The sequence below is a fragment of the Gekko japonicus genome, unplaced genomic scaffold (assembly GCF_001447785.1).
Source record: "Gekko japonicus isolate JY-2015 unplaced genomic scaffold, Gekko_japonicus_V1.1 scaffold428, whole genome shotgun sequence".
Classification (NCBI taxonomy): domain Eukaryota; kingdom Metazoa; phylum Chordata; class Lepidosauria; order Squamata; family Gekkonidae; genus Gekko; species Gekko japonicus.
In genome coordinates, this window is record NW_015165842.1 from 1,059,474 (window position 1) to 1,074,095 (window position 14,622).

Below are 14,622 nucleotides of genomic sequence, written 5' to 3' on the forward strand. Positions count from 1 at the left end.
ACATAGATTGAAACAGATTTCCTCAGGTATTACATGCAGGTGGGGAGAGTTAGTTGCCAGGAAAAGCTGGTTAGAGTCAAGAGGCATAAGTAACTGAGCAATAATTATAGCTAAGATTGGAATAAAGACTGTAAGAAAAGAGATAATACAGAGGTCGGCTTGCTGGCGTATTGAAACTTCCCTTTGTATGGAACCTGTGGGTTCTCGGTTATTGAGCACACAGCAGCTGCAGGAGGGCTACGGTTTTGAGGGGGAAGTCACTCCCTCCTCCAGCAGCACGCCACCAGCTCAATTCATCCCCCCTCCCCACAACTACTGTTCACTTCTGTAAGGAGCAGGAAGGGAGATCACAGACCTTCTAGCCCCATTTAGTCTGAAAGCTTCCGGTGCTTGTGGTCAGCACCTGGAGTGTCCTTCTCAACATTGACTGTACTACATGGCACAGTTGCTTCCCATATGGACCTCCTTTTCATGCTCAAAGGAAACTTTGGATGGTTTCTGTACAAAGAGCAACGAGTTCAGTTCACGGCCAGCTGGTCATCTCACTGAGTAAGCTCTTCACATCAGACCTTTACACCCTGGCCCCCAACCTGCATTCCACCCTTATATCTTCTTAAATCTTGTACCACCAAGCTTGATGAAGAGTATTGGTAGGCTTGAGAGCTTGCCTGGCACCTTACGCTAATTTGTTTGGTCCAAGATAAAAGGTGTTCCATGGATTTTGTTCACATTTGGGGGATTTAGCCTGGACCACTATATAGCCAGCCTATTGTAGTCAGAACTCGGAAGTAATTTTTTGACTAGCATAACAGACCGACTGTACAATTTGTTCTGACATAAATTAATATTTTTGCTGTCAGATGTGGACTCCTTTGGTTCCAATAAGGGGGCACTTTTTGCACTAGCGACTAGGAAAGTCAAAGTCGGTTCTCATGGAAGCAGCTAAATGAAATGTGATCTCCTGATGTGTAATTCATATTTCTTGAATCTGCCTGTGAATCTTTGGAGAGGGATGTTCGCTTTTTTAAAATTCAAGGTATTAAGCATCTTTTGAGTGTGGAAGTGAATACCTAAAGATGGGCATTGTATTGTAAAATTTTAGCATGTTTTAACTCGTAACGGCCAATGGCCACATACAGTGATTGACTTACTGAATATGTACCGTAGCTGTACAACTTCTTCATGCACACAGAGCATGCATGAAGCAGCTTTATGTGTATTTGGGTCTCCGTGCGGAGGTCTTGTGTCACATGATGCATTAAGTGCAGGGTGGAAATCCCCCTCCCTGAGGAATTAAGATTGCTGTCACAACAGAATATGAATTAGGCACACGAGATGCAGCCTATTCCCACGTGGAAATAAGTCAGACTTCTCAGGGATTATCTTCCTGACAAGTCCACTTAGGACCGCAGCATCACTGAATCAAGAGCATAAGCAAGGAGCCAGCCAACAGGTCATGCCACACTAAATTCATGCTCAGTACTTTACTGGAAATCTGAAATATCATGCATAAAATATAGTCCTTTGCGGGATCATAAAAATTCATAATCCGAGTGCGAGTAAGTAAATCAGCTCACTGACAAGCTGGGCTAGGACAAGGGGAGGAAGCCACGGAGCCCGTTCTATCAATCCCCTCTGCAGCTATGGGGACAGAGGCGGATGCTGAGCCCAGGTAGGGAGGAGCACACAGCAGATGGGTGCTCAGAGAGGAGGAATGCTGTTGTACATCTGGGGACAGCCGACACCACCAGATGGCATGTGACAGGAAGGATCCAAGGATGTACCTTAAAAAAATATATGGCAGCACTAGCTGACAGTTCATGGGATGCTGGCAAGAGGATGGGAGCGTTTGAGCTGTGCGCTTACTTGCCTCTCTTGGTCTTGAATGTGAAGAAACTGGGACTGAAAGAGCAAGGAACACACATCGGGAGCTGTAAACACACCCCGCAGAGAATAAAGCCACCTGCTGCCAGGATACAGGGTTTACTGTGCCCTCCACAGCCAGCGTGCCTGCCCCGAAATCTATTTTGGCTCTCTAGCCCTGCACTCAAGGAAAGAGGAGGTGGAGCTGGTCACGATCGAGAACAATCACTCAGGAAGCAATGAAAAGAGCTGTGCAATATTTAGTGTTCATAACGGCACTTTGTTCGGTACTGTCAAAAGCACCTAGTGGAAATGGTTATAGATACTTGGTCAGGCTTATTACCTAATGTGGGAGGTTTATTGGGAAGTTTCATAAAGATACAATAATAAAGCTGTGAGCAGCCGAATACGATCTGCAGTTTGTTTCTCTACAGTCCGGCGATATTCTGCCTCTGGTTATACCGAGGCTGGATCCTTCCAGCAAAGCCAGAGAGCTCTTGGCCCTTGCTGGTTAGCCTACGATCTGCATGGACCAGATCAGTGGATCCAGGACCAGCTCAAGAGGTTGTTTAGTGTATTTCCCTCTTTCATTTAAATTGCATTTTTGTTTAAGTTACTTAAACTGTAGTTTTGGTATGTTATAAGCCACTTGGGGGGGGAGGAAAATGGGATAAAATGCCTAAATACATCAATAGCTACTTTCTCCAGCAGACAGGTACTCTGTCAACCAATGAGAGCCTGTGTGGGGTGGGTGGGTGAGTGGGGGAGGCTGAGGTGGAAGAAGAGCAGAACGCCAGCTCCAGGCAGAGGCTGAAGCCGACCATCTCTCTCCATTAAAACCGCTTTCTGCTGCTCTTTTCCCAGCTATCGCTTTCCTTCACCTAGAACACTTGGAAATAAAAGGTCTTTGTTTAAAAGCACATTTGGGGCACTTAAGTTTTGCCAACAGCCGTTTACGCAGCTGTGTACGGGGCATTTCAGACAGGGTCCCGGCTGCACAATGCACGCTGCTCTTCCTTTTCGTTTCGACTTGCAAGGCTGGGTCATTCCAGTTGTCATGAATGCCTCTACAGAATAAAGAAGGCTGTGCTTTTCTGCTCCTCGCAGCCTCCCCGTTTTTTCTTCTACATCATGTGACTCTGAAGAAACCCCTCGAGGCACACTGTCAAGAGCTGCCTCTCTTACTCTGCTGTTCGCTCGAAGAAGGCGGCCCCTGATTTAGGCAGGCGGTTCAAAGGAAGGGCGATCTAACTTTAAACAAAGCAGCGGAGGAACTCGTCCAATTAGCTGCACATATGAATGCAGATCAATCTCATTATAGTCAAACAGTCCATTTTAGGTCTCATTTCGCAATTTGTCACGCACAGGTTTAGAGCAGCAGAAGACAAAAGCGAGACTGGTGCGTGAGGGTGCCTAAGAATGTAACATGCTGCGTTAAGATTAAAATCGTCATTTTCTCCAGTATCTTGTCTTTGATGGATGGGCCCATATGCTCCAAAGGCACTGACAGCATAATTTATTGGAATCCTTCTGCATCCGGATTTGCAGCAGCGAATTTAAAGGTATTACTGGACACTTTAAAATGTGAACAAATGCCCTTAGCAGGCACTCTTACATACATGCCCATATAGACAACATAAGAAAAAAATTGACCAGCACCCCTCCCCCTCCCCGGCACAAACCATTTGCGAGTCTGTTCATCTGATTCACTATACGGCCACTAAGCAGTTGGACTTTACTGTGGCATTCATGTGCTGTGGGGCATCAAGCTTCTTTACATCCATGCGATTTTTGGTCCTTGGCTTCATACGTGCATTAAACAGGACAAGAGGAGATGGCCTCCCCCCCATTTTCTGGGACATGGAACCTCCCCTACTAACGTGACTAATTATTTCTTTGGGTGTCCACTGAACCAGACTTCATCCAGAGGACTATCAGAAAACAGCAAAAAGAGCTAATGCAAACGTTCTGCGCACAGAGACCTCTGGCAAGCTCAGAGTGACACCAGGCAGAAGGGTGGATATCTGATGTCCCAAAATATTTAGTCTACCTGAAGGTGACTCATTCAACATCAGTTCACAGAAAGTTGGAAAACTTTGGTCTGTTACCATTTTTCATTTGGAACATCACATTCTTGAGCCGCAGAACAGACCCAAACAACTAAACCTCGAAGCAAACATTCCTGTCAGTTGCCAAGAATGCAGCTGATTAACTCCTGACTGCCTTTCCCCCCAGCCAGCCATTCCAAGTCCATTTGAAGAGCAGATTCATTTATTACAGCAGGTCTTCTATTTAGTGCATTGTAACTAAACCAAGCAAGTGAATCATGCATCAATTACCAACGACCGGCCTGCTAGGGCACTCAGCTGATACAGCTGGAGTGCTTTTTGGAATTCAGAATACTTTGTGAATCGTAATAAAGGCTCTGACCTGTGGCAACTAGATCTTATATTGGACTTTATTGGGAAAAGAAAAGGTATAAAAACAGAAATCCATAAAATTTAAAACAGCAAAATTATGCCGCGAAGCTCCAGTTATCACAAATGATGTTGCCTAAATTGCAGTCTGAATAAACACTATTTGCTAAGATTCTTGTAAAACCTAAGGCAGGATACAAAGCAGATTTTTTTCAGAAGAACACAATGATGAATTTGCATTTGAATGCAGAGGGCGGGAAACCTGCAGCCACTTCCAGCACAAACACACTGGCTGGCACAAGCAGCGCTTACTGTGGCCCAAGTACACCAGGAGTCTAACCGAGCATTAAAATTTTCGCAGGTTCGAGAGCAGTAATCAGCTCCCTTCATGGTGCACCACTCATCCCACCCTCTTTTGTGCTGCCTTCCCACGGGCACCCACAGGAACCCTTACAGAGTGGCTGACCGGTAAAGCCCGAGGAACGTTCGAAGTGCAAGAGCAGCAGGCACATGGCCGGCCTCTCTCGGCTACATAGCTCTAATTTGCACACCCTTGGGAGGTAACCTGGAATCCAGCCGTTCAGACAAATGCATCAGTGTGTTCAGTTTCAAACAACGAAGGCAAGATTGCTTAAATTAAAAACAGGAATGCTACAGTATATTACTTTGTCAAATCGTTCTTTCTACAGCCGACTTAGTGTTGTAAACAGCAACTAGTGTTTTTCCATTTTGATGGTCGTTTTGACATACAAAAGCTTACCACTCTACCCACCCCAAAGCACGTAATATACTTGAATAACCCCCCCCTCCATGTGTTCCATTTATTTTCAAGTTGAGAAGATTTGCCTTACTAGGCTTCCTTTGAAAGGAATGACATGATCCAGCTACGCAAATTATTTAACGGTGCCGTAAACTCATCTTTGGTTACACGGTAAAATTTAAAGCAGGATTTGTTACTTTAAAAGTCAGCTAGAAAAAAGTGACAGATTTAAACTGCATCTTCATACTAAAATTAACATGTCTGTGGACTTAAAAGCTGTACTGTCATGCTTCACAGATCTGATTTACCCTCCCCGTTTTACCCTAAATGATTTTATCAAAATATTTAAGTAAATTCATGTTAACGTAACGCATAGAATATTGGAAGAAACTCAGAGAGGAGCAAGCCAGAGTCCTCTGTTTAAATGCTCTCCATTGCTTTGAATTCACTGAGTGCCTGGACCGGGTTCACGTGCTTCTTCTGAGAGGCCCGCTTGATTTTGGTCTGTGTTTCGTCTTGCTTCTCGCGCTTGACTAGCGGCTTCTTCTCAGGCGCCTTCATCTTCCAAGACACTGCTGGAAGGTTCAGGGATGCCATCCCTTGGGACTTCTGGTACTTTGTGGACGCCACATAGGAAGCCTTCACCGTTTGTACCACAGCATTCATCAGGTTCTTTGCTGCTTGAATCAACGACATGGCACTATCCACCTAAGACAAGATAAACGGAAGAGTGCTTCGTTTTAGGTGGTGCCCATAATACAGCTTATACAAAAACCTGTCCATGGAAGAGGCTTACAGCAGCTGCAAGAGTGGCAAAATAGTATTTCTCCGTGTATTTCTATGAATGTTATTTATAGTCTCTACCTTTCTTGCTGGGACTCAAGGCGGGTTACGCAGGGTAAGTCAATACAATCAACAGGATGGGACATTCAATTAAAAATGGTATAGGATTTGGGTTGTAGATCCAACCAGAAGTTTAAAAAACAGAAACAAAGGAAAGCACAATGATGCAAAATTATACAGTAGGATCCAACTTATATAGCAAGCTCTACACAGCAGAACAGACCACAGTCCCTAATGATTTGCCCAAGTAACGTTGTGAATCATTTCGTACAGGGCTACCCTGTTGCCTGCATAGAAAAGTCCTCTTGAATAGTTCAGTTTTGCATAGTGTATGGAGAGCCAGGAGTGTGCGAGCCTTCCTGACCTCCTCAGGCAGACCATTCCACATTCCCTGGCAGTCTTTGAGCAGAGGTTGGACAAACTCTTGTCAGGGAGGCTCTAGGCTGATCCTGCACTGAGTGGGGGGTTAGACTAGATGGCCTGTATGGCCCCTTCCAACTCTGTGATTCTGTGATGCTAAAATTCTACAAGGTGGGGGCCACCTTAATACTCAGCAGTTTGAGGTTCAGATCCAATTTACTACACTTGCACCTGATGGTAATAGGCGGCATCTACATTTTCCCCCCTCCACTGGAACGCTCTTAGTCTAGCCAATATGAAGAATTGGAGGAAAAAGCCCAACTGATGAATGTGCAGGAAGACCAGTGTTAGAAGTATTTACAAAACCTGGACAGAAAGGGAGTCGATGGCAAAGGCAGAGAGAGCGAACGAGGGCTCAGCGGGATGTCAGGACGTGTGAGCTCTTAATGACCTGAAACGGAGGCAGCATCCTGGAAACCAAGAAACCCAAAATGAAGACACACAGGCTGTTCCAGCCTTTCTGCAGTTGCTACAGCACAGACAGGTTGTAACATATATTACTTTGCAAGGCGATAAGAAAGGATCCACTGCTATCCTATTCTATCTGGACGAGGTCTCTACACATTAGGGCAGGAAATTCATGCCTCCATTCAGAGCTCTTTACAATGCAGTGAAATTGCATTGCAATTTCCCCCCCACAAAAAAGTGCAAGATACACAGAAAGACAACGGCTCAGATCCACGTTCTTTGTGCCAGATCTTGGTTGCTAAAGTCCAAAACTTGCAAGCTACATTTCTACATAGCAAATGACCAGGGAAGGCAGCTGGTATAACCAAGTAAGGTGGCTGCTCACTCAAGGGGTGAGGATGGGGGTAGGGCCTCAAAACTTTCCGTGGCCTGTTTTGTCCCCCCCATATGGATCTATTTATTTATTTACTGTATTTGTATCCCGCCCATCCCGTGATCGGGCTCAGGGCGTGTCACATCATCTTAAATAATACTGTAAGGTTTAAAGCACAATAAAACATTACATCATAAACATTTAAAACCAGTAGTTATAGCTGCTGGTGAAAATTCTGACCCATTAATACTGATGGATATGGCCGGTAGATGGGTGGCCGCATTTTGTACCAGCTGTAATTTCCGGATCAGTCTCAGGGGTAAGTGTGCGTAGAGCGAATTGCAGTAATCAAGCCTGGAGGTGACCACTGCATGGATCACTGTAGCTAGGTCTTGGCGGTGGTGGTGGTGGGGAGAAATATGGCTTCAGTAGCCTGATCTGCCTAAGATGGAAGAATGCAGATCTGGCAACTGCGGCAACCTGGGCCTCCGTAGACAAAGAGGCATCCAGAGATGATTCAAGGCTGCAGACAGAAATCTATGGCAGAAGACCACATAAAGTAGCACCTTAAGGACTAACAAAATTTGTGGCAGGGTATGAGCTTCCATGAGTCACTGCTCACTTCTTCAGTATCTGAACTCACAAAAGTTCATACCCAAGGAAGAAGCTAGTATTGCTGTCAGGCTCTCAACTGTCTTTACCCAATGCCCTGCCAAAGAGGCCCAGCAACACACATTATATGGCACTTTATATCTTCATTCATGTTTGCTGTTCCAGCTGGAAGTACAAGGTATGCTAGAAGCGACATGAAATGTACTTAGCTTATCAGGGACTTTTCCAGCACTGTTGTCTGACATAGTTTTGCTTCTGTTTGCCGTTATTATTCCACTTACCACCCCCCCCAATATGCCCCCTCTTCCCCCCCGCACACAATATGGATCCTCAGAAGCAAAGGAGGTACAAAATTTGAGAAAGTGATCTTGAAATGGTAGAATGATAAAGGATGATATGGAAATGGCAGTTCATTGCCTTCATTGTGGGAGATGGTAGGTGCTTGCCCACTCCAGAACTGCTGATTTCAAGAGGGGTGCCAAAAGACCTGAGTCGGATTGAAGTGATGCGAGCGGAGGTCCTATGACTGGTGCACAACTTAAAAACTGACAAATCACCAGATCCAGATGGCATACAGCCAAGAGTTCTGAAAGAACTCAAATGTGAACTTGTGGATCTCTTGGCAACAGTATTGCAGTGTATCACTAAAATGTGCCTCCATTCTCAAGGACTGGAAGATAGCTAATATAACCCCCATCTTTTAAAAAGGTTCCAAAGGAAATCTGGGAAATGACAGGCCAGTCAGTCTAACAATGATACCGGGCAAGTTGGTGGAATCTGCTACCAAAGACAGAATTAGTAGGCACACTGATGAACAAAAGCTACTGAAGAAGAATCAGCAGGGATTCTGTAGCGGAAGATCTTGTCTCACTAACCTTTTAGAGTAGTTTGAGGGGGTGCACAAACATGTGGACAAGGGTGACCTAGTAGATGTTGTCCCAGAAAGCTTTTGATGAAGTTCCTCATCAAAGGCTCCTAAGTAAAATCAGCAGTTATGGTATAAGAGGACAAGTCCTCTTGTGGATTAAAAACTGGTTAATTAACAGGATACAGAGAGTGAGTATAAATGGGCAGTTTTCATAGTGGAAGGTGGCAGACAGCGGAGTACTGCAGGGCTCAGTACTAGGTCCAGTGCTTTTTAACTTGTTCATTAATGATTTGGAATTGGGAATAAGCAGTGAAGAGGCTAAGTCTGCGGATGACACTAAGTTGTTCAGGGTGGTGAGCATCAGGGAGGACTGTGAGGGACTCCAGAGGGATCTGTTGAGGTTGGACGAATGGGCATCAATGTGGCAAATGAGGTTCAATGTGGGCAGGTGCAAAGCAATGCACACTGAAGCCAAAAATTCTAATTATAAATATACATTGATGATAACTGACCAGGAGAGAGATCTGATACATAACTCACTGAAGATGTCAACTCAAGTGTGCGACTACAATATAAAAGGCAAATGTTGTGCTGGGGATTATTAAGGAGGAGATTGGAAACAAATCAGCCAGTGTCATAATGCCCTTGTATAAATCTATGGTGCGGCCTCATTTGGAATACTGCATACCGTTCTGGTCACTGCACCTCAAAAAAAGATATTATAGCATTGGAAAAGGTGCAGAAACAGGCAACTAAAATGATTAAGGGGATGGAACACATTCCCTATGAAGAAAGGTTAAAGAGGTTAGGGCTCTTTAGCTTGGAGAAACAATTGCGGGGTGACATGACGTTTACAAAATGATGCATGGGATGGAGAAGGTGGGGAAAGAAGTACTTTTCTCCCTTTCTCACAATACAAGAACTCATGGGGACTCAATGAAATTGATGAGCAGTTGGCTTAGAACACATAAAAGGAAGTACTATCCCGTGCCAAGATTGAGGTAGCTTACAAATGTAAGATAAAATGCCATAACTGATAGCCTAACATGACAGGAGGAGGAGGAGATTGGATTTATACCCCGCCCTTCACTTGGAGTCTCAGAGCGTTTTACAAACTCCTTTCCCTTCCCCTCCCCACAACAGACACCCTGTGAGGTGGGTGGGGCTGAGAGAACTCAATTGTGAAGAGTCAGCATGAGAAAACATTTATAATCCCCGCCCCGCCACAAGCACAAAAGAAAACAATATATTTGAAGATACCCTGGGACTAGTCAAAGGGAGAATTGCCCAGGTTGATTTCCACAATATAGAACACATACGGTTAAGTTTATAATTCTACCAAGTTTAACAAGAATCAAATTTGTTTCTACATCTAGCAGTTTGCACAAGCAAAGCAGAATAGTTATAATATCTTACGTACCCCGGACACAACCAGTTCTCCACCGAGGTTCTGCACTTCTGCCTTCACTTTGCTGCAAATGTTCAGCTGATGGCAATACAAAGCAATACGCTGTAGGTAAGCTAGCAGGTCCTGTTTGCAAGCAGAATCTGGACACTGAAGAGAGAGAGGGGAAAAAAGTGTTTCATTCTGAGAAGCTTGAAACACGATTACCTGATGGCCAAATCTCACTAGACAGAAATAAGTCTAAGCAAAATCTTCCACAGTACTCTCCAACACGGCACTGGATTCCATTGTTTACAGGGCATCCACATGATTTAAAGCCCATCACCTAACTTCTCCCAGCACAAGCTGTCATTCAAGACGTGTCAGTATGGAGAGATTACATCTTTAAATAAATAATCATTCATATAACTGTCCACCCTCAGTCTACGAAACTATGCCTGCTCAGGCCCCTTGTGACATCAGGGCTGATCAGCCAACGGCACTGATAGGCAAGATAAGGAAAGAGGTCAGAAGCTGAAGAAACTGCAAGAGGCCAAGAGGGAATTGTAAGAGTTGGTAGTAGGGGTCGGCATGAACCGGAAAAATGGAGTTCGTTGTTTTCCCGAACCCCGAACTTCTCCATTGTACGAACCAGTTTGTGCTTCAGGAAGTTCGTAAGGCCAAAGCCCCACCTGGAAGTGAACCCCAAAGGCATTTAAATGCTTTCGGAACCCACCTCCAGGTCGGCCCAACTTGACTGAGACCCCAGAGTGAGCTCCAATGAGTCCGCCCGCCCGACTCAACTGAGCTCCAAAGGCCTATAAAGGCCTTCGGAGCACACTCTCGGAGCTCAGTTGGGCCAGCCTGACCCAGAGGTAAGCTCCAAGGGGATTTAAATGCCTTCGGAGCTCACTCGGGTTGGGCCACGGGTCAGTGGTGGGCTCTGACAGCATTTAAACAACCTCAGTGCTCACTTCTGGTCAGGCTGCCAGACCCGGAAGTAAGCTCCAAAGGTAAATAAATGCCTTTGGGGCCCGCACGAACCCTCCCACAAACCTGGAAATTTGTGTGGTGGATCGTGGGAGACATATTCTCCTCAACCCCTGCTTCATGAACCAGAAACCAGCCGGCTTGTGCTTCAACCAGGGTTTGTTTATTGGTTTGTGGCCATCCCTAGCTGACAGGTCTCAAAGGCATTGAAACACCCATCCTGGTCACTGATAAAAGTGCATTTAAAAAAAATCTACCCTGTGCTAAGATTGAGATGGCTTACAAATGTAAAATAAAATGCCATAGTAAAACTGACTGCATAACATGGCAGCTAAATCTAATGAGAGCTGCAGTGCAGCAGAAGAACTAAGAACAAAAACAGAACAGTAAATAGCAGCAAAACCATAAAAGCCACAGCAACCTAACCGCTGAACAATGAAAATGGCTGATGGTCACCTTTGACCTGTTTGCATGAGGCAGAAACAGGTAAAAGTCACAGCTCCTTGTTAGTCAATGTTTGCACTAAGAAGTTCTTGCTGTAGAATTATTAAGTAAATATTTAGCCTGGTTTTCTTAGGGATTAGGGAAATAGCCTAACCTAACTCACAGGTTTGTTGTGAGGATAAAACAGAGGTTGGGGTAACAGTGTAAGGTGCCCTGAGCTCCTTGGGAAAAGGGTAGGATAAAAATGATAGGACTGATCAGTAGTGGAATCAATGTTGTCAGAAGCTTTTGGTCCCTGATGCAGGGCTGTGACAATACATCGAGATGATACTGTAAGAGATATTCAATGGAAAAAACCAAAGATCTGCAAGCTCTCCTTAAGGGATCCCAGAGCAAATCTCTTATGACCTTGCAGGTAAAGCCTTCAACTCTTCCCAGAGTGTGTCAGTTGGAAGCCAGAGGGGTAACTGATCAATGTTGTGCATTACTAGGTTCCATGTGGCCAAGTTGCTTCAGAGCATTTTGAAAAAACAAAACCCGAATAGCTTCCCCTTTGGAGCAATCTTCTACCTCGTTTTAAGAGAAGGATTTGCACTGAAACAGAGTTTCACACTGTTTAACAAAAACCTTTAAAAACCCCTAATCTATAATGCACTAGTGATTACCCAAATCATCAATATGAGGAAATTATACTGCATGCTGATTGTGGCTCATTGTTCTTTTAAGATGGGGCAAGGAGGCTTTAATAAAAATTTCATTGAGTATAAAAAATCAATGGAACCCACTGAACCCACTTCAGGAGCTTTTAACTGCAGAGAACTAGCTGCATAGATGGGTAGATTTTCCTGTTCCAACTTATCTAGTTACACTACAAAATACGTATGCCTTCACTTCTGGGGAATGCATGCACGTGCTGTGAAATGAAGGAAGAAAAACAGAAAAATAATTACATTGTCAGAAAGGGTGAAATATTCACCCAACTGCTGAGAAGGTGCCTTTAAACTGCAAATGAAAAGGTTTATTTTAGTCTTCATTTATACCCCCCTTTTCTCCTCAGTGAGGACCAGTGTTCCCTCTAAGCTGAGTTAGTGTAAGCTAGCTCACAGGTTTTTAGCCTCCAGCTCACAGATTTTTGCCTTAGCTCACGAAGGGTGGCTCCAGAGCAAACTAATTTATGCAGTAGTCAAATCGCCTGCTCACAACTTTAATGCCAGTAGCTCACAAAGTAACATTTTTGCTCACAAGGCTCTGCGGCTTAGAGGGAACATTGGTGAGGACCCAAAGTGGTTCACATCGTTCCTCCGTCTCATCCTCACAAACACCCTGTGAGGCAGGTTAGGACAACAGTGCGAGACAGGCTAAGGTCACCCAGCAAGCTTTGATGGCAAAGTGGGGTTTTGAACTTGGGCCTCTCAGACCCTAGTCTGGCACTCTAACCACCACACCACACTGGCCCCTTTCACTCTTGTCACAGGTAGCCAACAGATTCAAATGATGACAGCCCTGCTAGTGGGACGGAAGGGTCAGTGTCTAATTCTGCTGTGTATCAAAGGCATATACAGTTTAGCACCACAGAACTGCTTCCCACCAGTCAGCCTGTGCCAAGCTTGGTCTACTAAGCGACTGGGAAGTCTGCCAGTGCAGGACTTCACAGCACATACAGTTTTTCTCTTTTTTTTCCCCCTGGGGTACCCAGGCTGCTACGAACTGGGAACAGTATCTGTAAACCGGTGAGAAAAATGGTAATGTGAAACTGAGTGACTCCGTGAATGCTTCTGCCTTCTGAAATGGCAACATCTGCAGCAAAAACTGAGCCGTATGAAAATCCAGAGCAAAAGTAGGCAACACATCTGAGTATATATAACAAAGCATATTGAGAAGAATAAGGAATGTTTGTTAGGAAGATGCCATACAAACAGTGGCTAGCTACAGAATTCTGTTCTGTGAGCCAATGACCTAAAGTGACAGCTCTACTGAAGGCTTGTAAAAATCCATTACGACTTGAGTGATCAGCAACTGTCCACCCTAGCTTGTCCATGTTTTAGAATTAAAGAATCAAAAAATTAACCTCTCACTCACATCATGAAACAAACATGAAACAAACAAACAAGGCTGGGAATTCAGAGAACCTGATAACACGGATTGATAACCTGACACACAGGTGCTGCTGTCCAGCTAACAGGGAAAACCAGCAACTGCCCACTCATGCACATTCTCTGCGGGAGCTCCAACCCTGTGGTATTTGGACGGCCTCCCCCCCCAAGCTCCTGTCATTTTGCAAAACAGGCAAAAGAGAATTGTTTGGGATGGCTTTCTGATTGCAGGAGGAAAGCTGTGGAGTAACGGATCAGCTCAGGAGGTGACTTTTATTAGGGATAAAGTTTTTCTTGCACCCCCTTGTCTTGTTGCCTTATTTTATATTTTATGATATTTAATGTGTAAATTGTTATTTTAATACTGTTTTAATTGTATTATTTAACTGTTGTACACTGTCCTAAGCCCATCTGGGGAGGGTGGTATATAAACCTAATAAATAAACATATTCAGCACTACAAGCACTGATTAATAACATGCCATTACTGTGACATCCAATCAATTAAGGGAACCCATAAAGAATCAAGTAAACTTGATTTTCTCTAGCCAGTCATGGATATTTGGGGCTATATTCTACTTCCAGAATCTAAGAACGACAATCCTGGCTCCCGAAATTAGATAACATAAAATTACTCGAAACCTCTTAGGAAATCTTCAGTATAGCTACACTGAAGACTTGTAAAAATCTATCACAACTTACATGATCAGCAATTGTCCGTCCCAGCTTGTCCATTCTTGACCCAGCTTCTGCAATTTTTTTTGCTGCACTAATAACATCAGATGTATTCTTTAACGGCCCTTTACCTCTGCAAAAAGAAAACTGCGTTAGTCATCTAAACCACAAACTAGAGGTATTTTTCCTTGCAAACTATTTTCCTGTTGAGTAGCAGTCACATCCAGTTTGTGCAGAAGCCAAGTTACACACACAACACTAAGAATTTATATCTGGATCCCCAAACACATAATTTAGCAGCAAGAAGCAGCTGCTTGGTTGGGGGGAGGGGAGGAGAAGGGGAAAAGAATATGGGTTAAAGCCTCAACATGGGGGGTGGTTAACTCTCCCCATGCTGCCCCCCCTCCCAGTTTTAAGTCTCAGGAGAGAAAAATGACAGCCACTATATGGGTATTTCCTTCCCCAGCACACTG

The 14,622-nt window shown here is 44.4% G+C and overlaps 1 protein-coding gene across 1 annotated transcript in view; it reads right to left on the reverse strand.

Annotated features, from left to right (window-relative positions):
- Positions 1-4,307: 4,307 nt before the first annotated feature.
- Positions 4,308-14,622, reverse strand: part of CTNNA1 (catenin alpha 1) — an 80,270-nt gene continuing 69,955 nt past the window's right edge. Inside the window, 3 exon segments of the mRNA XM_015411021.1 lie at positions 4,308-5,748; positions 9,985-10,119; positions 14,177-14,282. Of these exon segments, the coding sequence (XP_015266507.1) occupies positions 5,461-5,748; positions 9,985-10,119; positions 14,177-14,282 (529 nt within the window). The 3' untranslated portion in view covers positions 4,308-5,460.